This window comes from Mycteria americana, chromosome 1 (assembly GCF_035582795.1).
Source record: "Mycteria americana isolate JAX WOST 10 ecotype Jacksonville Zoo and Gardens chromosome 1, USCA_MyAme_1.0, whole genome shotgun sequence".
Classification (NCBI taxonomy): domain Eukaryota; kingdom Metazoa; phylum Chordata; class Aves; order Ciconiiformes; family Ciconiidae; genus Mycteria; species Mycteria americana.
The window spans coordinates 117,986,279-118,013,327 of record NC_134365.1 but is presented as its reverse complement, the minus strand read 5'-3'; the positions used below and the strand labels follow the sequence as shown (position 1 = coordinate 118,013,327).

The window sequence follows — 27,049 nt, the reverse complement described above, 5'->3', positions numbered from 1 at the left end:
ATATTATAGCATTCTGTATAGAGAACATTACATTTGAAGCATCAGGGTGAATGATTTGACTGTAACTGTTTTATCATTTATTTATTATTGGGGCTATGGTGCTAAAACCCTCAACAATATGGATTTAAACAGCACGTTTTAAAAGGTTCTCTAAATTACTTTATAACAATAAACTAGGGAAGATCTCAATTTTAAACAACGGGGAAACTGAAGTCCAGGGTGCTTCACTTCCATGACTTGCTTAAATTAATAGTCAAAGGCATTGTAAAGTTTGGGTAGAGATAAATCCCACTTCTCTTATTCATTAAGTAGGTGACTAAAATCTGCGCATCTAAGAAAATTACTCTCCCATTTATTGCAACACAAAAAATATTTCTTTATAACAGGCTGCACATACCTAACCGTCATCTCTGTGAAAATTACAGAATGCTGATAACTCCAGGGTTTTTGTGCAGGAGCACAGCCTGCCCTGTTTTGTTCCCAGCATATTCTTAGTCATCAGATGCCTGGTACCCAAGCAAAATTCTTTCAATCCTGTATCACATTATGAGGCTAGTGATATGCTAGAAAAGGATATCATGTTTTATTCATCAAAAACACCTTAAAGAAACACTCTAAATTAGGAACACTGGGATTTACTGATATTCAGTAGTAAAAACATGCAAATTTGTAACAATTTTTAGGATGAAAGTATCAGTTATTCTACAGATGTAAAAAAAAGCCAATATCTGCTATCTAATAAAACACCTGTTGCCTTCCCTTTTTTAGCTGTGCTACTTTCAATTCATCTCAGTTTCCTGGTATAAGTAGTATTTTAGTAGCATATGACCTCATTCATGCTAAAATGGTGTTTCACAGATTGCCAGTCACTATTTAAAAATACACTTCAAATATTCTAGCATATGGAAGATGTTCCAAGGAGAAATTAAAAAAAAACAAAACCAAAAGCTTTTCCTAAAACTGCACACAAAGCAAAATCTTCATTTTATAGATTCCTCTGAGTACAAACAGAATCTCATTTTTGACAATTTCTGATGAACTTATTTCTGCAGCAAAATTTGTTAAAAATCCCACTGTGGGAGGGATTTGGTCCCCTTTACTGACATTGGGGCTGATCAGGGTGCAGCTGCTCCATGCTATAGGGAACTGATTTTGAAAGCATAACCATTGATGAGCCACGTCCTTTAACTCCACATTACCTGTAGAATTTCCAATACCACTTGGATTGTATGGCTCAGAATTTGCCAAATATTAAAAGCTAGATGGTATATTCCATTTGTGTGCCATGGTAATTGAATAAGTACCCTCATACCAGCCACAAAAATAGAATTTCTTTGTTGACCTTATCTCTTCTTGCAGTCCATAAGGATAACCATTTCAAGTCTGCAAGGAACTGGGAAGTGTTTTTTTTCTACAGCAGCAGTTATCCTAGGTGAGAACAGAACATCCAATACGATGTAATCAAATCACAATATTCCCAGCCAGAAATCCAGAAGCAGAGAAGAATACTTCTTTCTTGTCTTTTGGATAATGGAAAGCTATAGATCAAATATACATTTTTTAGTCTTGTTGCACCTCACTCACAACCTAATGTCCCAAGTCCTGACAACTGGAGCAGCCAACAAAGCACTTCATTACTGTTCTTAGATACTACCTCCTGTCTCCTTGCCTAGGTAGTATTTTAACACAGGTAAAATAATGTACTTTTCTCCAAGCTCTACACTCATAAATGGCTGAACCCTATCAGATGAAATTAAGTCACTAAAACCAGCATGAAACATACATTGAGCACTGACTTAAAAACTAGCACATAAGAAACTTTATAATTAATGGCAAATTGATATACAATAGCTGAATTCACTTATATAGGATCATACAGATCTAATGAAGGAGATTGTTGCAGAGAAATTGAAAAATTGGCTCAGTCAACGTAATGTGGAATGACAGGTGTTGACTGAACAATCTTTACACCTGCCTTAAGAGCATCTGGAAATAACTGCATCTTGAATCATTTGAAAGCCTGACTGGTGAAAAACTTATCGCTTCCACAGCAAACTCTAGACAGAAATTGTGGGAAACTAGTTCTGCTGAGAGGAAGAAAACTGAAGCCTTTGAGATATGATGCTGCCAAAGACCCTTGCATATCTCTTGCATGGAAAACAAGATGAAAGCTGAAGTTAGAAATATTACTTGAAAAGCCTCACTGTTGTCAGAAGTCAGCAGGTGCAAACTTAAATGCTTCACTCACATCAGCATAGAGATGGAAATAACCTTTAGAACCTAATTCTGGGAAGAATGGTGGCATGTCATCTCAACAGGGAATGATGAAGGAGGATATGGATTGACAGTGTGCAGCAATTCACTGGGAGATCAGCAGCCGAATGTTCAAAGTTAGCATTGGCTAGCACTTGCTAACTGGAAACAGCAGCACTTTCTTGCAAGCACTTGAACACAAATGCATCAATTTTGCTTATCAACTGTGCCACTAAACCACATCCAGCTGTCCTAGGATAAAAAGATAATTCTCTCATATCCGTGTAAAAGCACAGTAATCACTCCTTTTCAATCGGACTTGCCATTCCTTAAGGAAATGCTTAGCTTAGCTTACCTTACTTAAGAACTTACCTGAAGAGGATACTACAAGATATTACAGCCTCACTTGTTGATGATGGCTGAGGTCATCGTGCTCTCATGGATACACACACAAGACTTTTAAGTCAACACGGTTTTTCATGAAGCTTTGCTGCTATAAGGAAGAAATCAGCATTCAGAAGAATGTGGTGAAATCCCCAGCAGCAGCTGGTATTCTGCCCATACTTGAAACCTCACTGCTGATTCAGCACTGAAGCTGCCTTAGTTAATAGTGCCAGCTGCAAACGTAGAGGAGAAGTTTAGAAACAATAAATGCTAGAATACCTATTAGCAAAAATTTTTCATTACTAAATGTGGCTTATAATAGTCCAGGAAGTCCTCACACCTCTTCTAGGTATTTCTCCTCCCTCCCTCTCTGAAGAGAAAACATATGATACCTAGCAGAGCAGAGCAGACAGTTCAGCAGTGTGGTAGATGTATCAGGCACGACATCCACAATGACAGGATGTGCGTGCATGAATTTATCTTGTTCTGTAGAATGAACTACACTAAACAAGAAATGGTTATGGTTACAAAGTCAAAAACTGTCAGACTTATGACCTGCCTCCCTATTTACAGTTGGTTTGGAACCCTTGTGCATCTCTGATATGGTCTTTAATGATGGATGCTCATGCCACTTTCCCCCATGAATCCAAATTCAGCCAAAATTGCTTGTTCCAATGAAAGATATTATATTTTTATAAATCCAAAAATATTATCTTTTTATAAAGGCATGCTAGAAAAAAAAAAAAAAAAGACTTTGCTCTGGCAGATAAATTATACAAGACAATTTCAAAGGCCATCTTACCCAGGGACAGCTCCTACCCAGAAAACAAGACTCTACCAATTTTCTGTTGGGACACTGACAAGGCAAAGTAGGGTAAGGACAGTAAACTGCTGCTTTTTCAGAGGGGGAAAAGAGCACTTGAACTTTGTTCTTCCTGAACGAGTATCCATGCCCGTGAGGCTGACTGCAAGTGAAGGACCAAGCACTACCATTTTGTGATTATTAATGCCAAGCTCTTCCTCTTATCCTTATTATAGGACTTTAATAAGGAAGAAGAAGATATTCTTGTGATCTAATGTAGAGGACTAAGCCAGTGATATTAATACCCCAGAATATTCCCATATTAAGTCACCCACACAATACTGTTTAAGTGCAATACTGATGGGAAAGACTTGACATTATCTAATTAGCATTAGTCAAGATGACATATTGCTTCCAGAAACGACATAATATTGATATTTCTCACAAGAAAGAAATGCAAATAGGCTCTGCCATCAGGTTCTTACTAAAAAAAAAATTAACAAAATACCCAACTTTTTTGTATGATTTTGAGTACTCTGCAGGGGAGAATTCCAAAGGTTTTATCACTTAAACTGAAACATGTCTGCTACAGGATTTTTGACAGATTGGCAGTAATGACTCCTAAACATATTGGTTACCTTTGAAAACCCGTAATTCCAGACAACAGAGAATAAGCATTAATTTGTTAGTCACTTACTGACACCTGCTCCATATTATGAACAGAAGCAGCCGTTTACAGAGACCTGCTCTTCAATGCTGCCCCTTAGAGGACACATTGGAGAAATTCATCCATCTCATGTCAAAGAGCCTTTGAAGACAATGCAAGAACTGGATCAGGACAGTGTAATGTTGCACCATTTGAAACCTATTGACTATTTCGATACTGACTGTTCACCAGTATAGCATATTAATGTAAAACTCCTTGATCAGAGTTAATCAGGTAATTTCTTGAATAAGAAATTGCCTTTGCTACACCAATTTTGGTCAAAAAACAACCTTGATTCCCCATACCATGTTCATCCAAGCTCCTAATGACATCCTGGTTTCAATTTTTTGTTTTTCTTCATGTGGTCATCCACGATAATCCAAGAACAAAATGATATCTCCAAACTAAACCTGTATTGAATCTTTTAAAATGTCTTTTTTTTTTTTTTAAAGCTCTCTTGGCAATACCAGCTAATTGTTTTAACACCATGAACTATATGCAGGCTGCCATAGCTCCTGCTTGAGCTCTCTAAATCCTGATTCTCATGTGAGAGTGACAGGAATGCCACCTTCACAGGGAGGCAACAGGGTATACTGATCTTAAATAATCTGAATTACAGGCTCCTGATACAAATGTTTAAAATTCTCATCTCACAAAATACAACATCTCTATCTATGTGTGAAGCTTCATCATACCTTGAATGCCTTCCCTTTAGATGAGCGGTTAGATCTTAATGTCTGGTAACCGTCCATTTCAGATGAAACATGAAACACAAGACTGCAGTCTCAAGTAGCCGTCAATGGCATCATAAGAAAAGCTGTAAGATATGTGGGGTAGCACATACATTTTTTGAAGAAAATTGTACATTCCAAGTTAGAGTTCAGATCATCAACTTGTCTGCCACTTGAGTATACAAGTCTTCAAACACAGTGCAAAATTAGAAAATTACTATTGACATATCTAAAATGAAAATTACTCCAGTTCCATCCACTTAGTTCCTACAGTTCTACAGCCATGAATAAAAGACAGTGGTTTAAATTGAAAAATCTAGCTATTAATAAAGCCTACAATTCCTGAAATGTTAGATCCAGTAATAGACTGCTGTTTACTAGAACTGGATAGTTTGTATTACCACAGCTTAGTGGTTGACAAGATGTCGATTTTAAAGCATTGCTTTCAAAAGTCACAAAAACCATGGCATATAGACAAGACAGACTGCGTTTGAATTTTAAAAATGCAAAAAAGTAAGGAAAACTGTTTCAAATATTTGTTCCCTTAAAACTTTTTTACAAGCCATAATTTGCCATAATGATTACAAAATAGTGCAAATTGAGAAACATTGTCTAATTTCACTTGCTGATGAAACTCCTTTTTTAAAGTTCTGAATATCCAAATACTACAAGGTTTTTGCTATTCATCTTCACACTACCATTCACAGATTTCACCATAACCTCACTTAAGCCTCCTAAACTCAAGAAATAGACACAAAAAGGTAAAGCAGTAGGTTCCTATGAGAGTGTAATACGTTATGCAGAGGATTTATTCTTTTCTCCAAGATTTCAGGGTAAACATTGAAAGCACATTTGTGGAATCCTTTAACACAGGCAACTAGAGACAGATGCACAACTGAAAACAGCCTTTTCTTTAGAGCTGCTGAGAAGCCTGCAGGAGGGCTATTGGGGCATTTGGAACCTTTTGGAACCACGTATCATACAAATGTAAAAAACCTGTAATCCCACTTGTTCTAAGAGTTCCTTTATTTTCACCCTGTTGATGGTCCTGGGATAATTTATTATAACTACTAAATCTGATAATAGATTAACTGAATAAGCCACAGCATTACTAGTAACTTAACCTCATCATCAGTGGGTAAAATCATAAGAATTTATTTTTATTTGGTTTTTTTTTACCGTAAAAATACTGTACATGGCACCCTTAAAAGCATACTCTGTATTTCACTGTTTCAGCTTGGACTGTGATTCTAGTATGTAAAATCAATTATTAGCTCTCAGATTCATAATCCTTTGTAAGTCTCATCAGAACAGAGCATTTTCTTTCGTAGTTCTCCTGTACATGCTAGCGGTAGCAGAAATTCAAGATCAAAGACAAATTGCTGGTTAGACCGTATCATAGAGGATTGGAGGCATGGAGGCACAATCAAGTACCCCACTAGGTGTGAGTTCAAATTTCAGGGACTCTGAAGGCCTGAAAAGCAGGCATCAAACTGCTGATGAGAGCAAAGGGAGTTACACTTGTGTTTTCAAAAGCATCGTAAATGGAATCACACACTGCTGAATGTCTGCTTTGGGTTTCCCATCTTTCCCAAAGATATCTTTCCGAGCCCTATTCCACTGTATTTTTCTGAGTTCATGCACAAAGCAAGTCTAATTGTCAAACATCTTCTTTTATTAATGAAGCAAATTAAGTTCAAATGAAGCAAAAACATAGCAGTATGGTTTGGAGTCCTGTACACTCTGCCTTCCACCACTCCTTTCTGTGAAGGTGGTGGCTTCAGGGCCAACCTATCCAAAGGCCTTGTAAGTGATCAAACAAGACAATTGCTCTCTCAGAGTTTCTGCAGGTGTTGGGAACATAGATGACTCCCTCCTAAACCTGCAACATGCTGATGTTCAAAGTAAAACTGGTGGTATGGCTCGCTGCCACATGTTGTCCCACTTCAAGCACCAGTTTAATGTCTTCTACTGTCTCTTCGCCAGCTGGCTGACAACAAGGACATCTGTTAGTGGATCAAAAATAACTGATGTGATGCTGTGGTATATGTTTTGGACCATTTTCATGCGAGAGAATGATTAGCAGAGAATCTCTGCTAATGATTAGCAGAGAATCACACATGGCTTCCTGATGCCCATTTTTTAGTCAATAGAACTCAGAACCTGGACCATAAAGATGCATAACAAACATTTAGACATTCACTTCACCGTACTATGTTAAAAAAAAAAAAAAAGAAATGAAGCTCAAATGCATTGAAGATGAAATCTATTCTTTGCTAAGCAATGAACACCTAGCCTGCAGAGCTGGTAGGATAAGCAATACTGACAATGAAAAACAGTTGGGACAATTATCCTTCAAAAGCAAAAAAGGCAGAGATTTCTTTACTGCTCAGTTACTGTTTCAAGAGTCTTAACCCCAATACAGGGTTCGGAATTAAATTTGGCTGATAGAATCACAGAATCACAGAATCACAGAATCATATAGGTTGGAAAAGACCTTTAAGATCATCGAGTCCAACCATAAACCTAACACTGCCAAAAACCACCACTACACCATGTCTCTAAGTACCTCATCCAAACGTCCTTTAAATACCTCCAGGGATGGCGACTCAACCACTTCCCTGGGCAGTCTGTTCCAATGCTGGACAACCCTTTCAATGAAGAAAAATTTCCTAATATCCAGTCTAAACCTCCCCTGGCGCAACTTGAGGCCATTTCCTCTCGTCCTATCACTTGTTACCTGGGAGAAGAGACCGACCCCCACCTCTCTACAACCTCCTTTCAGGTAGTTGTAGAGAGACAACAAGGAATAGCCAACAAGGAAAACTACTGATACTGCTGAGTCAGGGATGTGGTGTTGCCACCTTCACCTTGGAACTTCGATGTCTCCAACTTCAATGGTAACATCCTTTTGCTTCACTCAGCCTAGTTCTCTTGTTCTCATTTCACCCATTCATTGTGTAGTACACAAAGCATCCGGAGATCAAATGCTTAGCAAATACATGCAAATCTGAGTGAACAAAGCAATGCAGTATTTCAGTAGCTTTATATATCATCATAGCACAGTACAAACATTAGTTCCTGCTGATTAGATGTTAGGGTGATTTTCTTATTAAATAAACCTCCAGGACATTAACTTTTCTTTTGTTGTACACATTACAACACCAGTACAGTCACAATTACCTGTTTTGAAGGTGTTGATTAGAAAATGTTCTCTGCTTATTCTTTATATGTAAACTGTGTTGCACTGCTTAAATGATACTTTGGTAGTGGTCCATAATTATTTTATTCATATATATCTCTTACTTTATTTTCCTCTACTGTGGAACTTAAATAGCAATGGTATAGTCTTCAACTTAACAGGTTTTTTAGGCAGTAGGCCATGTGTCTACTGTTCAGACACGAGATCACACTTTTGGGATTTAGCATGCAATACTGGGAACAAGTCCCGTGCGATAGTCCCAACTTTTGGCATGAATCCATTCCATGACCTTTGGCCCCTAGTACACTATGGCACGATTCCCTTATTTGTACTAAGTGGTATAGTATCTCCTGCTTTGCAGAAGTGCACAGCACTCATTCATTAATATTTCTTTAAACACTCCAAGAATCACGTAGGAAAGACTATGCATTACTGTGCAAGCTGATTCATAGTTACAGCTAGGAAGGTTATGCAGTGCAGGAACGAGGGCTGCAAAGGTGTCTTTGGAATTCTTTTGATTCACAACCAAGCACGGATTCAGGCCAATTTCCTAGCTGCTGGCAGATATATGGGGCTGACAGAGTAGCCAGGAAATAATGGGACACACAGAAGTTCCCCAGGTCATGCTGGTGGGTCACGCTCTATGCTGGAAGCAAGAAGGAGAGTGCTCTGCAGACCCTGGGCCTGATTCAGAGACAGGTGGGCCAGGAGACTCCCACTGACCTGAGTTCTGGAGAATTAATGGATTTCTCAACAGGTATATTCAGGTGACACACAGTTAAGAACCCTGAAGTTAATCTCGAAATAAGAATGGGGACAGTATGAGAAACAAAATTTGCAGTTACTTGGACAAGGTCTTTAAAATTATTTGAGTAGAGAAAAAAAGTGTTACAAATTGGAAAAAACTCTGACTTTGTCCTGAAGATCTAGTACTGTTTTAGACCATCCTTAGAAAATTCCACATTGGCAATCCAAGTCAAGGCATGACACAGTGAAGAAAGAAGATCACAGATCTCAGTAGCCCAGGCACAAACCAACATAAGTTGTGGTCTTGATCTCAGAATCCTACCTTTTAGCTACATTTTTTTCTGCTTAGTGTCTGCAGAGCTGAAAGAAATGCAGATCAGGTGTGGTAGTAGCTTGTTTCCAGGAGTCTGCGACAGTTATTTATTTTACTCTTTATGACTTCATTTGGGTGTGCTGTTTCTGCAGAAGTCTTTAGCTATTCAATCCTGAGCCTGCCACCCTCTTCCAGTATTTCCTATCTTTTCTAATTACAGCCTAAAATTACTATTTCCCTCACTCCTCAGTTGGATGTTCTCCAAGTTTCCACATCCCATAGGAACTGATAAATTCTTCCCACCCCAACAAGAACAGCCGAACTTTCAATAGCAATTGGCTTGTATTTCCAGGTATTTCCAGGATCCTGTACGCTCCACTGGAAAAAAGTTCCTATATGACCACTTTGAAAACTGAAGAGACATGTTTCTCTAGCCCTTATCTGATCCTGGATTTGACCTCCTCATGCAAAACAGAACTCACCATCTAGAAGACGTGCCATTTTTGCCCAATTATGCTTTCTTTCTCATGACATCAAAACCAGAAAGACCTCAATAATTTTGCTTTCTCTCATGAAATAGATACTCTTGAACTGTATTTTGGTGTGTACTGTACCAGTGTCACAGCATGATTTTATACCTTGTTTGTACCTACAATACAAAATCAATACAAACCGCATCAATTCCTTTCTGAGACTATCATCCTTTCCAATCTTGTTTGTTTAGAGTAACCTCTGAATTCTTGCCACTTGTGCAGGTAGAATCAAACATACTGGATCCTTAACTCAGCTGGGGACTGTCATCACTATTTTAATATGTCAACATTTTCAAACAATTTAACCTACTGATCCCATGCAAAGGCAATACTCCTCTAAAATCCCCAGAAGTGCTTTCCAGTGACTCAAGCTAACTGGATTAGCTATAGTAGAAAGCATATATACTGAGGTAAGAATACACAAATGGTAAGGAAACCTTGCTTTCCTGTCTAGCTTGCAATCCTCTGCACCAGCAAGCGAGATAAGCCCAGGATGAGGGCAGTGTTTACCCCAGGAGCTGTGGACCAATGACCTAAGAAGTACTTAGTTGATTACAAGTACTCTAGTTGATTAGAGTGCTCCTTCTCATTATGTCACAAGTGAGATAAGCACAGTCTGGGAAAAGCTGATGTAACTGCTGCTGCTGTTACTAAGAGAATTATGTTCACCCTGAACGTTCAGCCCTGCATGGTTCACAATTCCCTGTTTCAGGTATAAGCATGATTCTCTGCAAACTAGGTATGGTCCTCAGGCTTCCCTCAACATGCCACTCACATTTTTTCATTGGCCAGATGTCAGTCTTGTTGGACAACCACAGCCAGATCTTACACTCACAACTTCAGCAGATACTTTTCTATCCCTTGTTTTCCAATTGCTCAGGTTCTCACTGCTGAATAAGCAAATAGAAATTAACATTCTGTCCTTTTTATGAACTTCCCAAGATCTTGTTAAAATTTTGCCATCCTAGAATTTGACAAACATGTACCTACAGATAAGCTGGGGATTTCCATGTGTACAGTAATAGATTTTGGCTGGTGAAAGGGCAGCCAACTGCCAATAGCCAACCCTCTGACCTTTGGATGGTCTTTTAGCATGGCAATGTCTGTGCAGAATATAAATGGCGTAGATGTGTAGCTAAAAAAAGATCAAGGCCAAGTCAAAGTCGTGATTAGATAGAGACACCCAAATAACTCCTGATTATAATAGAAAGAGATGTTTTAGTGATAGTTTAATACAGATTAATATATGTGTATATTGTATATATTCATAATCACAAACATACATACATATTTTAGCTTTAGTGGTATTCTGGCTTTAAAAAATGTAGCTAGCATAAGCTTCTACAGGCACTTCTAAGGGACTGTACCATCAGGGCAGTTCCAGAAATATTTGAAGATAGTATAAGGCAGCACTGCCACACAGAGACTGCTGCCCTGTCTCCTTTAATCTCTCCTTGTGCGAGCCCAAGGCTTTGCACAGCCATGTAGTGAGCAGGAAAGCTGGCCAGGCTTCTTTTGGGTTAGTCTTAATGCAGATCAGTTCCCTAACCCGGTTCATCACGTTGGTGCACAAATGTTTGGCAAGAGAAGATTTGAGAGAAGAGGAAGGAGAATGCAGAGGTGAAACAAGCACCCAGAGATGGGACTGCCTTTGTGGCCACTGTCTTTGCTTAAAATACTGGACCTGGAATACGGAATCATTGAGCAACACTGACTTTATGACTCTGCAATATTATGAGTAGAAAGAAACATGGGTAAATTTACTTCTCCAAGCAAAAGCAACACTTAGGAAGAAGCCTAAACTGGAGTGAACTGGACAGCTGAAGTGCTGAATAAGAAGAGTTGAGTCTGAAAGACTCAGGGGGTGAAACCCCCAAGCTGCTTATTTTACTCAAGCAGAGCTGACCTAACAAGAAGTGCCATGCAATGCTGCGATGGTTACTGTTGGCCTACGTGAGCTAAGCAGACTTTGCTTTTTGCTGTAGTTCCAACATTATGCAAGCTACATTTCCTATATATAATCACTTGAGAGACTAATTAAATAACAGCATTTTAATTATTGAAGACTCAGAAAGGGAATGTCACCTTCTTAGTAGGATGAATGCTCACAAGGTTAACATGCCACATTGCCAGGCAATAATAACCCTTGATTTAATTTCTGAGCTAACATTTACCAAGGTTCTGATGAAGTGAGTGCTTTGGAGAGGCCATCCCTGAAAAATCAGAGAACAGAGTTCAGAAGTTATGAAAAGATAAATATTCAGCCTTTCTTGTTACGGAAAGGTTATAATGAATGTAAACTTGAGAAGTGTTTTTAACAGTAAAATCCCATTTCTTTAGCATCCTACATACTATTGCCTTGATTCCTCTGATATTTGTCTTGGTAAAAATCAAGGAAGGAGAACAATACCAATGTATACCAATAGCTCAGAAACATTTTTTAATACAAATCAGTACTGTTTGGGGCATCATAATTTAAGCCCAGGTTAGCAATCCACCTAGGCAAGTGATGGGATCCTACAGGAAAAGAGCCACGGACTTCCTGGCTGAAGACTGCAAAATTTCCAGGAAGCCATTTCATCATTTAACCATTCTATTTCCTACCTGGAAGAAAATGTACTCATGTTAAGTCCTGCAACAATGAGGAGGATCCAGATGATGGCACTGAGAATGTAAAATATACAGTAAAAAAGTGACAAAGCTTTTAAGTGTTGATGAATCACTAGAGACTTGCCTGAGGTCATGCAGGGTATTAGTCACACAGAACTAAAATGCATCCTGCCGTTACTAATCAGCAGTCTAACCACTTGAACTATCTTTCCCCTCTGCCCTAATATGAATGTATTTGACTAGAATGCATTCAACTATTGATATAATGCACGTGACTTCACGCTCATGACTATGAAAAGTCTTCTGCATTGACTTACTCCTAAGTACTTCCTCTGATCTCCATGGCTAACAATAGATAACAGAAGTTGCTTTATAAAATAGTTTCTGGTATCTTGGCTGTAGAACAGGACAGACATTTCCTTCTTTCCTAGCTGCACTGCGGTGCAGATACATTGGAAGAGAGAAGAGAGGGATAAATGGGGTTATGACCCCTATACCAAACCCCAGCACTTCCTTTTGGAAGTGCCCACACTCCTTGGTCACGATAGTCAGGACTGAATAGGTTCCCTCTTCTACTTCAAGTGGCATCTGCCTCTTAAGTACTTCTAGCAAAACTGCATACAGATTTTTTGAAGTTCATTCATGGGATGCTTTATGCAGTTTTGCTTCCTATCGGCACTCTTTTTTACACTGCCATGATGTGTTACAGGTTAAAACTGACTGAATTTTAAGAATTATAGGATGGCAAAACTAACCCAAGTGTGTCCTCTTGAGGTTGCTTAAGCAACACATATCAAGTGATGTAATTAACCTTGCAGGTGGCCTATCTGTGCTGCAGAGGTGGAGCAACTCAGCCTCTGTTGGGTTACAGGCTTAGATACTGCGTGGCCTGAACACAGCAGTATTATTTCTAAGGCCTTGAAGTTCTTGACTTGAAACAATGTTTCATTTTGTCTGGCACAGAAGCAAGTTAATAAAACTTAGCAGCTCCATACAGAAGCAGTTCCACTGTCTCCTGGCTGGACCTCCGCTACTTGTAGAGATGTCAAAGTGAGTGTCCAAAGTACTCCAGTGTGTCCTGTAGCACGCATATTACTTGGGATTATGCTGGATAATCCCAAGGATTTGACTGTATTTAGTCTTTCTATCAGTACATTTTGCTTCCATTTGAACAAGTCAGGTAGGTACTAAGCGAAATACTGGACTAGAGTCTGCAAAGGTTTATGACCAGTTTTTGCCATCGGTGGCAATGAAGGCTCTTTACTGTCCCTGGGACATGTATCACTAAATGTACTCAGAGAAAGGCCTGGGAGACAGTGTGCTGGACTCGACAGTGAAATAAAGACTCTGAAGGAGCCAACATCAGCCACTGCCACAATACCGCGCATCACTTCACTGCATGGACGATGTTTTCCAGGAAAGAACCCCACCGCTCCGCTCCCCTGACAAAAAGAGGGAGTGAGTTGCACATGGTACGATGAAGCGAGCAACGCTCTCTTACCTATTTCAGAAAAACATGACCTGGGCTCTTTTCCTTTTAAGTAAATGACACAAATGGTAGGTAAATACTGTAAAAGTGAGGTGAACCATCGACTTTGGTTGGTTTCATTTACCCAAAGCAAAACGCACAGCCGCAGGACAAGCCAGTCATCCCTCAAGTCAGCGGTCCCTAACGCTACCCGTTCTACCAATCTCCATTCCCTTCTAGAAGCGGAGAGGCCTTTATCCGGCGGTCGGGCTGTCGGCTAGGCGGGCTCCTGGCGGGCTCAGAGAAGAGGAGAGGACTGCAGACCGTGAGGAGAGAAAGGTGTCAGGCGAGACGGTGTTTTAGGGGACCCGGCTTTCGGGAAGCCCTTCCCACCGAGAGGCAAGGCCTCCGCCGCAGCTGACAGCCGAAGCCTGAGCACCGCCCACCGCCACCCCGGCCGCCGCGGCGACCTGCGCCCCGCCCCGCCATCGACCTTCCCTGGGAGCAACTCGTCCGGCCTGCGGGCAGCCCGGCTGCCCCACCGCGCCTGCGCGCACCCCCTCTCCCGTCGTCCCCGGCGCAGCGCGCTGCCTGGCAGGAGCGGAGCGGAGCGGAGATGGCGCTGCACGTCCCCAAGGCCCCGGGCTTCGCCCAGATGCTCAAGGAGGGCGCGAAGGTGAGAGCGGCGCCGGGCAGGCGCTGTTCCCTCAGGAGGATGAGGGGGGAGGAAGTCTCAGCGTGGCGGCGCGGGGAAGGTTCTGGAAGGCCGGCGGGGCCCGGCGGCTCCACGCGTCCCGCGGGGCGGGGCGGGGGCCTGGGGGGGCTTCGCGCTCCCCGCCCCCGGGCTTTGGTCGCGCCGGCGGCCGCTGCGGGCCGGGGCCGGGGCCGGGGCCGAGGCGGGGATCTGTCCCGCGCCGCCGCTCAGCGCGCGGGCACGCGGCGGCGGAGGGAGGAGGGCGGCGCCTGGCGCACGCGGCCTTCGAGAAAGCTCTGCCGCGGCCGGCATCCCCTCTCCCCTCCCTCCCCCCCTGCCCAGAGGCGCTGCCTCTGCTGCTCGCCCCCTCGGGGACGCTCGGTGGGTTCCCGCCGCTTTGCGGGGCGGCGGCGGGCCGGCCGGCCGGCCAGCGTCCCGGGCGCCCATGCTCTCTCCCGCGCTGTGCGCCTGACTGGTGCCTTGGCGGTGAAAACGAGGTCAGGAAAGCGTTTTGTGTGGAGAGCTGTTGTAGGGGGTGGTCTGCAAAATGACACCGGGTCCTGTGGATTTAGCTGTTCAGAAGCGTCCCGCTTGTTATGTGCATTCTTTGACTCTTTTCTGTTACTGGTCCCACAAGAGAAGTACGTTTGCCGGTATTGCAGAGTAGCATAATATTTTCCACATGTTCTTTTTCCGTAAATCCATTTTCGTTGTATTTAACGTTAACATAGTAGTTCAATTTAGTAGATTTGACATAGTAGATTTTGGTAGTAGTCAAAGGTTTGCAAGTAGTCAAGGGAAAGCGAGTGGGTGTGGTTTTTTTTTTATTGTAGGGCAAAACAAAAAAAGAAAATTTCTAGTTGCTGCTACTTAATAAAAAGGAAAGTGAAGTTAGCAACTCGGAAAGCCCTCTGTTTTTTTTTTCAGAATCTTCCTTGGAGACAAAGAATGGCACATGTTCAGGGCAGAGGAAAGCAAGGAAGCAAAGTGGCTTAGATGCCAGTTCTCTAATAGAGAATTCAAGGCCAGAATAGTAAGTGCTGCCTTTTACAAAACAAGGAGGCAGCTGGCATTCTGAGATGTTTGTTTTGTATTTAGAGAGTAAATATTAGAGAGTACCTTTCTCCCTTCTCTTAGGGCCACACAGTATGTTTTACCCTGGTCTTTGTTAAGGCCCTTTCTGGGGATCCCTCCTTTTCTTAAGGCTTCCAAACTGAAGCCAGGCTGATCGGCTTCTCAGATACAAATATTTTATGAATCATTCTGCTTCTGAATTTTCAAACTGCACATGTTTGAACATAGAACTGAGTTAAATTTTTTTTGTGGAATACAGAGTTGTGAGTGAAGAAGCATGTACAAAAATGCATGCTTACAAAACCCTTGCCCCTTTCCAATTCTGGTATTGGTTATTTTCGATTTCCCTTTGGCATGCCACTGACTCTTTTGGAAGACTTAAGAGATGTAAACTATATTGAAAATTGAGTCACTGTTCAGACTTTCTGTGCAGAAACTTATGGTGCCTGCTGAGCTGCCTAGGTGAGGAGGAGTACACAGTAGTTCTTTTCTCAGTCTCTTTGGGTAAGGTTTAGTTTCCATTTAAACTTTTAAGTGAAATACTAAATCTAAATTAATCAAAAACTTTCATGGACTCAGTAGATTATTGCTGCTTTGATGAGAAATGACTGGTTCATCCCTTTCTTTTTTGTTAGAAAGCCCAATTCTGAGCAGAACGTTTTTCTTTTCAGCATTATTCAGGACTAGAAGAAGCTGTCTATAGGAACATCCAGGCATGCAAAGAACTTGCTCAAACCACCCGTACAGCTTATGGACCAAATGGTAAATAAATCCTAAAATTATTGTAGTGTTTTTGAGCAAAATGTTATGTTTGAAGGGTAAACCTACCTCGACAAAGAAGCAACTCTTTGTTTCTTGACGAAACACATTTGACTTGCTCTAGAACACTAAATATAGTCTTTGTGGCTGTGCAGATCAGACTTCGTTTGGTTAGCTCTTAAGGGATGCACAATGTACCTGCCTTTGCCAGGCTTTTGTACCAGTTACTGTGTCCTCTTTGCTGTCTTACTGCTATATGGAATACCTACAAAAATTAAAGGAAAGACAATAACTTGGTAGATAGTCATAATGAACTTAACCATACCATGTCCGGTCAGATATACCAAAACAAAAAGTGTTCTCCGGTATCAATTAATTAAATGTTGTACTAATATTTCTGAAGAGGAAACTGCTTATTCAGAAATTATTGATTTCTCCTTAATGTAACACACTCCCAAGCGTTATTTCACAAAAATCTTGAAGGTTCTTAAATTATAAATAGGGCTAACGTTTTAATGTGTAAGATATACCTGAAAGTTAGGAAGCAGTATCTGTGTTCAAAATGATGTTTGCCTAATGAATGATTTTTAAATTCCCCCCTTCCCCCCCCCCCCAGGAATGAACAAAATGGTTATCAATCATCTGGAGAAGCTTTTTGTTACAAATGATGCTGCTACTATCTTGAGAGAGCTGGAGGTAAGTTTTCTTGCTTCAAAAGATGTCAGTTGTGAACTAGTGTTTCTGTTCATGGGCTGCTATGGTTCTGAATGTTAATAAGGAAATACATGTTGTCCTGCCAGATGATTTATATGTGTAATTTTGTAAATAATTTGCATTTTTCACTGGATTTGAGTAAAGTCAGTGGGCTATATCCACAGTGAGGAATAGAACTCTCTTGTAAAGCAGCATTAAGTAGTTGCAGGAGATGCTTAATAATTGCCTACTTTTTTTTCCCCCAAACCAGTGTAGATTTAGAAGAGGGTATATCTAGACAATAACAGTGTTTGGAAAACTGAATGAAATAGCTATTGTGTTAATCTTCCACTATTGGTGGTTGCCATGTTCTCCTGTCTGCTTAGAATATGTTAATTGGAGTTAAGAAGCTGAGGATATAGCAGCATACTCCTGTGAATACAGTAAAAGTGTGGAAAGCCTGACCTGTCCAACTTTTTCTCTTACTATCAAATTCATATTTGTATCATAACACAAATAATATTTTACTGAATTCTATACCTACTGATAGAAATAGTATAAGTATTAAGTATTTCCTTACTTAATGCATTGTGTTAGTGTTCGGTATAAGTAGAATAACTCTGGAAGTCTCGGTTCTGTTTTAAAAAAATAATCTGCAGACTAGTTACTTAATCTAATGAGTCTTGCATGTTACTTTCTGGGATAAAATGACAACTGCTCTAATTATATTCAAGACTACAGCATTTTTATTGCATTTCTTTGAAAGAAAGGGAAAGCAGTGTGATCTTTAAGCAGAAAAAACACTAGAATTAAACTGTAATTTAGACATGTACTTTGTGTGTTACACATTAATTCAGCTTGGAGATCTAAACTTCAGGCTCCTTCCTGTTGCAGAGCTTGATTGTGAAGCCACTGCATCCTGTAAAAATGGCACAGAACCAATGTCAAGCATGTCTAATTCATGTTTTAGGGGGAATGTTGAGTTCTCTGATTTTTTTTTTTTTCATGTATGTTTGTACTTTTGCTTATTAGGGAAGTTAGCCAATTAAGACAATTTGTGCTGCTTTCTTTTCCTGTTTTGTGCATTCTTAGTATCTTTAGATACAGTTTGAAATAAGAGAGCTTATACTGGATTCACAGAAAAACCTGGAGCTGTAGTCTCGGTGGGGTATTACTAAGATGTGTAACTTCTTGTAAAGGTCCAGCATCCTGCTGCAAAAATGCTTGTGATGGCATCCCACATGCAAGAGCAAGAAGTTGGAGATGGAACAAACTTTGTCCTTGTTTTTGCTGGAGTTCTTCTGGAGTTAGCAGAAGACCTTCTGAGGATGGGGTTATCAGTCTCAGAGGCAAGTTATATTGTTATTACAATTCACATGGCATGAATTCAGATTGCTGTTGGTCAGTATTCTTAGGTCATAATATTGTGAATCATCTGCTTCCTTCTGAACTAATTTTTAGATAGAGATGTACGAAGAAGAACAGTATATGTTTGTGTAAGCTTTTGCGTTTGTTCATGTTTTATGGCCCTTTGAAAAAGAGATATAAGCAGTATGAATGCATATTGAAGTGGTGTAGTGAATATTTATTGTTTGCTGCACAGGTGATTGAAGGATATGAAAAGGCTTGCAAGAAAGCCCTAGAAATTCTTCCAGACTTGGTCTGCTGTTCTGCAAAGAACCTTCGAGATGTTGAAGAAGTGGCATCTTTGTTGCACACTTCAGTGATGAGCAAACAATATGGCAATGAGCAATTTTTGGCAAAGCTTATTGCTCAGGCCTGTGGTAAGTGGACAAGAACAGATGTGTGCATGCATCTAAAAAACTGAGTAAGTTTGTTTATGCTCATTAATAATGTCTTCATGTAAGATAAAAGGTATGGTTAGTTTATCAGGTTGAATTGGATGGAATGCTTTAGCCTCTGAAGTGAGTATAACCTTTCTTGTGTTGAACTTTTAATTGGCGTGGCTCAGAAAAGGTCTGTGTCGTCTTCTAAATGTTTTTAGAAATATCTTTCTAGTCTTTTTAAAGCAGAAACGCATCTTTCTTCCTCTTTTATCATTAGGAAGATGTATTACACTTCAGGTAGGCTGTTAATAGTGTCAGCCACAGAACAATGGGAGCAAGACTGTAGTTGTGTTGAGTTGTTGTTTTCTCCCTTTAGATTTCCAAGAAAAAACTTTCATGTCTAGTTTAAGTGTTTTCTCAAAATATTCTGGGTCAGACTTCACTCTTGAATGTACGTGTGTAAATGCATATTCGGACTTAATTTAACTGAGCAGCTTGAATAGATGTTGCTTTCTGATTACTACATTGTAAAAACAAATTTTCAGTTTCTCTTGATGCAAGTTATTACCAGATTATAATTGCCTTAAATTTAGGCAGGTATCTCATACCACTGAATTTTAGTGCTTCAGGAAAAAATCCAGGCATTATTTATGGTGTCATTGTTCTACTTCATTCATTAAGCAACACAAATCCATTCTTCCTTTTTTTTCTTTTTTTTCCCCCCCAAACAGTTTCTATTCTTCCTGATTCTGGTCATTTCAATGTTGATAACATCAGAGTGTGCAAAATTGTGGTAAGTTGGAAGTAGCTAGCTTTACTATTTTTAAGGTAAACAGTTTAATGAAAGTTAATTTTTAGATCTTTGAACTTGGAAAGTGCCTTTTCTGTTCTAATCTCTGTTGTGTTGTAGCATGCATAATAAGTTTTGGAAATTGTCTTTACATTCCTTGTTTACATTCTGAAAGTTCCCAGTAGCAGCTTTCAGAAACAAAAATCATTAATATTGAAAGCTTACGCTAAATCGGATACATTAACTTAATTATACACGGGGATGTTGATTGCATCTTTGTTGTAGAAGGATTCACAAGATTAGGCTAAGATGCAGGCTGGCGGAAATGTAGTGGTCTAATCTTGCATTCTTTTTGTCAATGGGACATTAGGCCTCAGTATGGTATGTAGGATTGGAACAAGCTTATATCTGCTATGAATTTCCCCCTGTGTTTTTTCCCTGCTAATAAATATGTAACAAGTTGAGCACAGAAAATGAATGTCACAGGTCTTAAGCTGGGCCACCAACTGATCTTAAAATGTAAGACCTGTAAGACAATGTTTGATATTGCTAAATCGGCTTGAGTCTTATTTCTTTGTGCTGCAATGAAAACTTAGGTTGCTACATTCAAATGAATGTAAGGACTGCTTTTCATAAAGGGTAGTATAGCTTTCTGACAATAAATGATCAATAATATGACTTTCCCTCATTCTCTTTCTTTCCTTTCAGGGTGCTGGTATTTCTGCTTCCTCAGTACTGCATGGCATGGTTTTTAAAAAAGAAACTGAAGGAGATGTTACTTCTGTCAAAGATGCAAAAATAGCTGTGTATTCCTGCCCTTTTGATAGTATGATAACTGAAACGAAGGTATGTAGAAGCTCAAAATAAGTTAGATGTCTATTTATGCTCATGTGCTCTTATTTTTAGACTTAACTATAAATATTCTTGACACTTGGTGATTGAGATATTTTTGTTAATATTGAGTTCATTAGTTTAAAAAAGTTCATAGAAAATGTCTGAACCTAATTTTGCTTTACAAGGTTGTTGATTTTGTTGGGTTATTTGAGCCACACTACGTGCTAGAATGTCTGAACCTCAAGGTTGTCTACAAATGCTAGAATTGCCCTTTTTTTGACTTGTTTTACCCCATTGCCTGGGAAGGGTGGCAGTATTATAAAACAGGATGACTCAAGGTGTATGCAGAGGTTGGGAGACAAAATGGTTTGTCAAAACCTTTTAGGCATGTAGTTAACGCTGAATTGATAACAGTGTCTGTGTTTTACTAGGGCACCGTACTTATAAAGAATGCTGAAGAACTGATGAATTTCAGTAAGGGAGAAGAAAACCTAATGGATTTGCAAGTCAAAGCTATTGCTGATAGTGGTGCAAATGTAGTAGTAACAGGTGGCAAAGTGGCAGACATGGCACTTCATTATGCCAACAAATACAATCTTATGTTAGTCAGGTAAGTACTGGAAGAGCATAAAAACATTTGATTACTAGGTTTATAAAGTGTACTTGCCATATTGTCTCTTGCCTCTCAAATAAAATTAGAAACAAAATATTGCAGACTGTTTGGTTTTCTAGTGGATCAAAACCTGAGCTGCAATTTGGTTGTTTCGTAGCTTATGTTTCTTGATAGTATTTCACTTCTGTATAACAGCTAACTGGGGAGTAACTTGTGTATATGGTACTGTTACTCTGGTTTAAGTGCCTTTCTAGCATAACTGAAATCAAGAATATCAAAATTTGTGGATCTAGGAAAGAGGGATGTGGCCTCAAAGGCATATGAGACCATAATGGGTTTCTCCTGGTCACAGTCCTCATGTGATGCTTTAGCAATGATGAGATACGCCTCTGTGCATCACTAATGTATTGATGGATGGAAGAAAACTCATTCTTAATACTTTTCCATCATTTTTGTGGGCCTTAAATCTTCTTACCTGTAAATAAAGCATGTCTGTACATCCTTGAAATACCTTCTGCACAACATAAAGTCAAATTACTAGCAGCAGCTCTCATGTCTCACACAAGTAAGTGATCCTTTGTTGAAAGCTGAAACTTTATTGGTGGTGTCCGAAAAGTTTGAACTTCCAGAAATGGAGCATGATACTGTAATCTCTTGCATAACAAAGAGGGATTATTATAGAGGTGGTGTAAAGGTCAATTCAAGTCTTATGCACTAGAAGATGAAGTTTGATAATTTCCATGTATTTGAACTACTTACTTGTTTTTAAATTCTTAGAAAATAGTCTTTGCATAGCATCCCTGAAAATAGATAATTATAACTTTAAAAAATAGATGAGTGGATTTTATAACTTGATGCAGTACATTTTGTAGATGTCATTAGTTTACAAAATGCTGATGAGTTAAGAGAAAACTTACTTGTGTGTGTTAACATTTGCTCTGGAAACTTGTTATTAGAAAGACTGTTTTTGTTTTTAAAGGTTGAACTCAAAGTGGGATCTGAGAAGACTGTGCAAAACCGTTGGTGCAACAGCCCTACCCAGACTGGTATGGACTTCTCAAATGAGGAGCAGAAGGGAGAGTACTGATGAGCAGGTTCACCTCTTAACTCTTGTTTTTCTTTCTAGACTCCTCCTACTCCAGAAGAAATGGGTCACTGCAATAGTGTATATTTATCGGAGGTTGGGGATACGCAAGTTGTTGTGTTTAAGCATGGTATGTATGTTCTGTAGAACTCCTAATGCTACTGTTCTAGAAGTACGATGTTCATATGTGTGTTACATCTTAACAAACTTAATTCAGTAATGCACGTGTCTGTTTGAACAGAAAAGGAGGATGGTGCCATTTCTACAATACTCATTCGTGGATCTACAGACAATCTGATGGATGACATAGAGAGAGCAGTGGATGATGGTGTAAATACTTTCAAAGTACTCACAAGAGTAAGTAACCAGAACCCTTCACTTACCAAAAATGAGCTATAGGTCAGTTTGAGGTAAGACTCGTGCTTGTTTTGTGCTTCCTTGCTACAAAGGCTGTAACAGATACTTACGTTATCAGCTTATCAGAAGGCTAGAGCCTTCTTGAGGTGTAGAGAAGGCTGTGTAGTGTTGAGATGTAGAGGGCTGCATAGAGAACATTACTGCTGACATCGTTGTGAATACAGTATACGTAAAAGATGGTGCTCAGCATGTACTGCACTCAATTTTCCAGTAATGAGTGAGTTCTTGAAGATTAGTTAGTTTTACCACTTTCTGATGGCAGTCAGCTCTTTCTTGACTATTTCCCTAGACATTTTGTAATGTTCCTTGGAAACCAGGCACAGAAGAAAATCTAGATAGCTTTTTTTTTTTGTCACTGGGGATCAGGAGGAACTGACTGGTTGCAAACTAAATTTCCAGTTCGTTGGTGACAAGACATGCTTATTCCACCTACTACAGATATGCTTTATAGATGGAACAACTCAGTTCTTCAGTTTTTCTGAGCAGCTTTTGTGGACTTTAATATTATATCCCTGCAACCCCCTTTTTTTTTTCTTAATACAAAAGGAAATGTTTGTGTATTTACTCAGAAGGTGGCATGCAAAAAATGTTATTAAACTCCTGTTTGACACTTAATGTCTTGTACATACCAAGACATGCACATTGATTTAGAAACAGCGGTAGACTGTGTGTTTATGATTGTCTGCAGGAGTGGTCCTGACTTATGATTTATGATTATTACTTTTCTGTTTAAAAGACTGGGAGTTCTTAAGTGAATGTTGGTTTGCCACAGGATATACAAAATGCTTAATTTAAAAACAAACAAACAAAAACCAAACCAAAACAAAAACCCAGAAACCCCAACACCTTGTGATACCTGTTGACGTATTAAACTTAGTGTACAGTAGATAGGTTTCCTGCATATTTCCCAACAAGTTAATGGAAAAGATAAGAAAATCTAGGAATTCTGTTATTAGTTAGCTAAGAGTTGAATTTCCTTTTTTAAAAAACAAACAAACAAACAAAAAACCCCAGACACATAACTGCATTATTATTTTGCTTTTTACAAAAGAAGCTGTTTTTCTTCAAAGACATTTGGAATGAATGAGTAAATTCTAGTAAATTTCTCTTATAATGCATGCTTGTTCTGAAGTGGATTCTTAATAAGTCTGTGTGGGATAAAGTTCTGTTGCGTTCTTGATAGAGTATATAAACTCTAAAAACTGAAAATTAATATGATGCTTTAAGTAAAACATTGCGTTTTGGGATGGTCTGTTCACAGGATAAACGTCTTGTTCCTGGAGGTGGTGCAACAGAGATTGAGTTAGCCAAGCAGATCACATCTTACGGAGAGGTACAGCAAATGGGCTTTTTGATGTTCTATTTTTTTTGTATACACACACATATACATATATGTACTTAAATACATATGTGACTTATAAAAATATATACATATTATTTTATACCAAAATATATATGTGTATTAATGCATATAAATCAATAAAAAATGTAGGGGAAAATGCCTCCCCATCTTACGGGTTTTGAAATACTGACGTGGTTTTCAACTTCACTTTAGACTTGTCCTGGGCTTGACCAATATGCTATCAAGAAGTTTGCTGAGGCATTTGAAGCCATTCCTCGAGCACTGGCAGAAAACTCTGGAGTAAAGGCTAATGAGGTCATCTCCAAACTTTACGCTGTGCATCAGGAAGGGAATAAAAATGTTGGATTTGATATTGAGGTAAATAGTCTCTCACATTACTTGGTGCTCTGTAGTACAGGGTTATATTTAAAAGTACTTCTATCAGTATGAAGTATTTATAGATTGATTTAAATCATTGAAGCTCTGTGTTGCACAGTCTTGAAGAATAAGTTCTTACACTTTGGTATTACAATTGGGTTTTTTATCAGCAAGCAGTTAAATTTAATGTAGTATTGTGGCCTTATGTAGGAGGTCAAGTGAGATACTGAACTAATGTGATGGAAAATAAGTCTTCAGTAATTACTTATTTTGTCTTCCTGCTTATGGATTAGGAATGAAGGTTTTCTGAAGAGAGAAGATGAGATCAGAAAAGTGATAACTTGTTCTAAACCCGTAACCTTGAAAACCCAATAACTTGATAGGCAGAAGCCTGAGAAAGTTTTGAATAATGGTTTCCCCCCCTGTCTGATAGGCCGAAGCTGCTGCTGTGAAGGATATGTTGGAAGCTGGTGTGTTAGACACGTACCTTGGAAAATCCTGGGGTATCAAGCTAGCTACAAATGCAGCAGTAACTGTCCTAAGGGTAGATCAGGTAAGCTTACAAATAACTTAGTGGCTGAACTGAAACCTTTAACTCAGTGTGCAGAACACTAATGCAAAATATGTGAATCTTCTGGGAATGCAAGGCATAAAAATATGATACTTGAAAATGTGGTTTGTTTATTTCTGAAAGCCATGAAGTAGTTTGTAGAGCTCATAATTTGGAATGTTGTAATGTTGCTGCTTCCATAGGAGCACTAGTAATGTGTTTTGTTTTGTGGGGTTTTTTTTAAGATTTGACAGTTGATAACTTGTATCCAGAAGGTTATCCTAACTTTTGTAGGAACAATATTTAACACAAGAAACCTCTCATATTGTTTTTACATGAAAATCCAACTTTTAGGAAAAATGTAGGTTATAATCTTAATGATAAAAATCTTACTTTATATATTTTGTAGAACTTTAGAAAAAATGTATTTGCATGTAAAATTTCTGTAGATTATTATGGCAAAAACAGCAGGCGGTCCAAAAGCCCCTAAGCAACAAGGACATTGGGATAAGGATGACTGGAAAGATGAGCCTGAAAAATAGTATGCAGTAAGCTCTGTTTCTCTAGCAGAGAGGTATCTGTGTGTGAGTGCATGCATGAGTATATTGACAAGCACATGGCAGATGATGTCTTTCTTGAGGACATGTAACACTGCTGTCTTATGTGTGCTGATTGCTACATTTTGTATTTGTGCCTTTGCAAATGAATTTTACTCCTCAAACCAGGTTTTCCTTGAAGGGATGATGAGTGCAGTTTTAGTTTTACCTTACTTGTCGCAATAGCAAGTGCAGAAAATGAGCCTTTAACCTGGTAGGACTAGTGGCCTTTATGCTTTTAAAGTGTGATGTTTAGACTCAATAATTCGGAACAATAGCTCTGATAATTCTGCTTTCTGTAGTGTGCATCCTGTAAACCAGTCACTCGTTAGCCTGTTCAAGCACTCACTTTCTGTAGACTAACTGAAGTCTTAACGTGCATGCAAAAATGAGGTAAAAGCCCTTTTTTGTATATCAGGGCTCAGTTTCTGCCATTTTCAAGAAAAAGATAACTTATTTGTGAATATCTCGATCAGATGGATAATAATATTCACTGGCTTAGGTTCAGAGTAGGGAAACTGCATGAATTCAGTGAATGTTGACAGTCAGCATCATATGGCTGTAAGTAAGAGTGGGGTAAGAGTCTGATTCTAACCTTATCTTTTTCTACTTCCCTGTTACCTTCAAGATCATTATGGCAAAACCAGCTGGTGGCCCTAAACCTCCATCAGGAAAGAAAGACTGGGATGAAGACCAAAATGATTGAACACTTTAACTGTACTTCTTAAGTGACATGATTAATGTGAGTTTTTTAATACTCCAGTTGGAGCCTGTCACAATGTTTTGCTCTGTTGCCTTTAAGTTATGAACTGTGTCCAATGGAGTGCAGAACTTCAGACACTTCAATAAACATACTCACTGTTAAAATGTTAACTTGTCATTTTATTTGGACTTAGTGTGATAATGGTTGTTCCCAATATGTGAATATGCAGGCATCTGTGTGGGGATGACAGCGTGTGGGTGTGGTGGGCTGACCTTGGCTGGCACCCAGATGCCCCTTCCTCACTGGCAGAAACTAACTAGAAAAAGCTCATGGGCTGAGAGAAAGAGGGGGAGATCACTTACCAATTACTGTCTTGGGCAAAACAGATTTACCATGTGGAAAATTAATTTATTACCAATTAAAAGTAGAGTTGGAAGGTGAGAAACAAGAACAAAAACTAAAACATGTTCCTGTTCACCTTCCCTTCTTCCTCAGCTCAGCTGTATTCCTCCTGACTCCTCTACCTCTTCCCTCGCCCCAGTGGTGCAGGGGAGGGGGGATTGCAGTCATTCCATAACAGTGCCTGTCTGCTGCTCCTTCTTCCTCATGCTTTTCCCCTCCTCCCCTCCCACAGGGTAGAGTCCTTTGTGAGCTGTGGCAGCATGGGGGCCCTCTGCATAGGTTACAGCTTCCTGCAGGAAACAACTGCTCCTGTGTGGTCCTCCATGGGCTGCAGTTTCTGGAAGGAAAACCTGCCCCAGTCTGGGCTCTTTTCTGCAGGCTGCAGCTTTCTCCAAGGCACACAGCCACCTGCTCTGGCCTGGGGCCCTCCCCTGCTGCAGTGTGGAGGTCCACCATGGTCCTCTCCATGAGCTGCAAGGGGACAACCTACTCCAGTGTGGTCTCTCCAGGGGCTGCACCTGTGGAGCACCTCCTCCTCCTCTCGGGGGTGTTCACAAGGCTATTTCTCACACTTTTCTCCTCAC

At 39.7% G+C, this 27,049-nt stretch overlaps 2 protein-coding genes across 5 annotated transcripts in view; one reads left to right on the top strand and one right to left on the bottom strand.

The window, feature by feature from the left end:
* Window positions 1-14,151, bottom strand: part of MAP3K7CL (MAP3K7 C-terminal like) — a 47,411-nt gene extending 33,260 nt beyond the window's left edge. Inside the window, exons 1-4 of one of the 3 annotated variants that reach the window (XM_075517156.1) lie at window positions 13,783-14,151; window positions 4,841-4,962; window positions 4,177-4,247; window positions 2,626-2,870 (exon numbers count right to left, since the gene is read on the bottom strand). The gene's annotated coding sequence lies outside the window, so the exon portion shown is untranslated. Of the gene's footprint in view, window positions 1-2,625; window positions 2,871-4,176; window positions 4,248-4,840; window positions 4,963-9,620; window positions 9,636-13,782 lie in introns of those variants that run through there. The other 2 variants (XM_075517164.1, XM_075517175.1) reach the window with 2 other exon arrangements.
* A 114-nt stretch (window positions 14,152-14,265) lies between these two features.
* On the top strand, window positions 14,266-26,227 carry CCT8 (chaperonin containing TCP1 subunit 8). Of its 2 annotated transcripts, XM_075517134.1 has the most exons (16): window positions 14,266-14,425; window positions 16,189-16,279; window positions 16,893-16,972; window positions 18,169-18,318; window positions 18,573-18,753; window positions 19,488-19,549; window positions 20,255-20,392; window positions 20,812-20,990; window positions 21,973-22,039; window positions 22,120-22,207; window positions 22,319-22,434; window positions 23,756-23,827; window positions 24,050-24,214; window positions 24,648-24,767; window positions 25,214-25,312; window positions 25,989-26,227. In XM_075517134.1, the coding sequence occupies exons 1-15, from the start codon at window positions 14,366-14,368 to the stop codon at window positions 25,304-25,306; spliced, it is 1,662 nt and encodes a 553-aa protein (XP_075373249.1). In that variant the 5' UTR covers window positions 14,266-14,365; the 3' UTR covers window positions 25,307-25,312; window positions 25,989-26,227. The 2 variants fall into 2 exon arrangements, with proteins under 2 accessions (XP_075373249.1, XP_075373256.1); XM_075517141.1 differs by lacking the exon at window positions 25,214-25,312.
* Window positions 26,228-27,049: the final 822 nt, after the last annotated feature.

Bases quoted from the DNA above. Each gene is read 5' to 3' on its own strand.
- CCT8 (XM_075517134.1), top strand. From the start codon at position 14,366: ATGGCGCTGCACGTCCCCAAGGCCCCGGGCTTCGCCCAGATGCTCAAG. The intron at 14,426-16,188 runs GTGAGAGCGGCG...TTTTCTTTTCAG, and splicing joins TGCTCAAGGAGGGCGCGAAG to CATTATTCAGGACTAGAAGA. The intron at 20,991-21,972 runs GTAAGTACTGGA...TTGTTTTTAAAG, and splicing joins TACAATCTTATGTTAGTCAG to GTTGAACTCAAAGTGGGATC.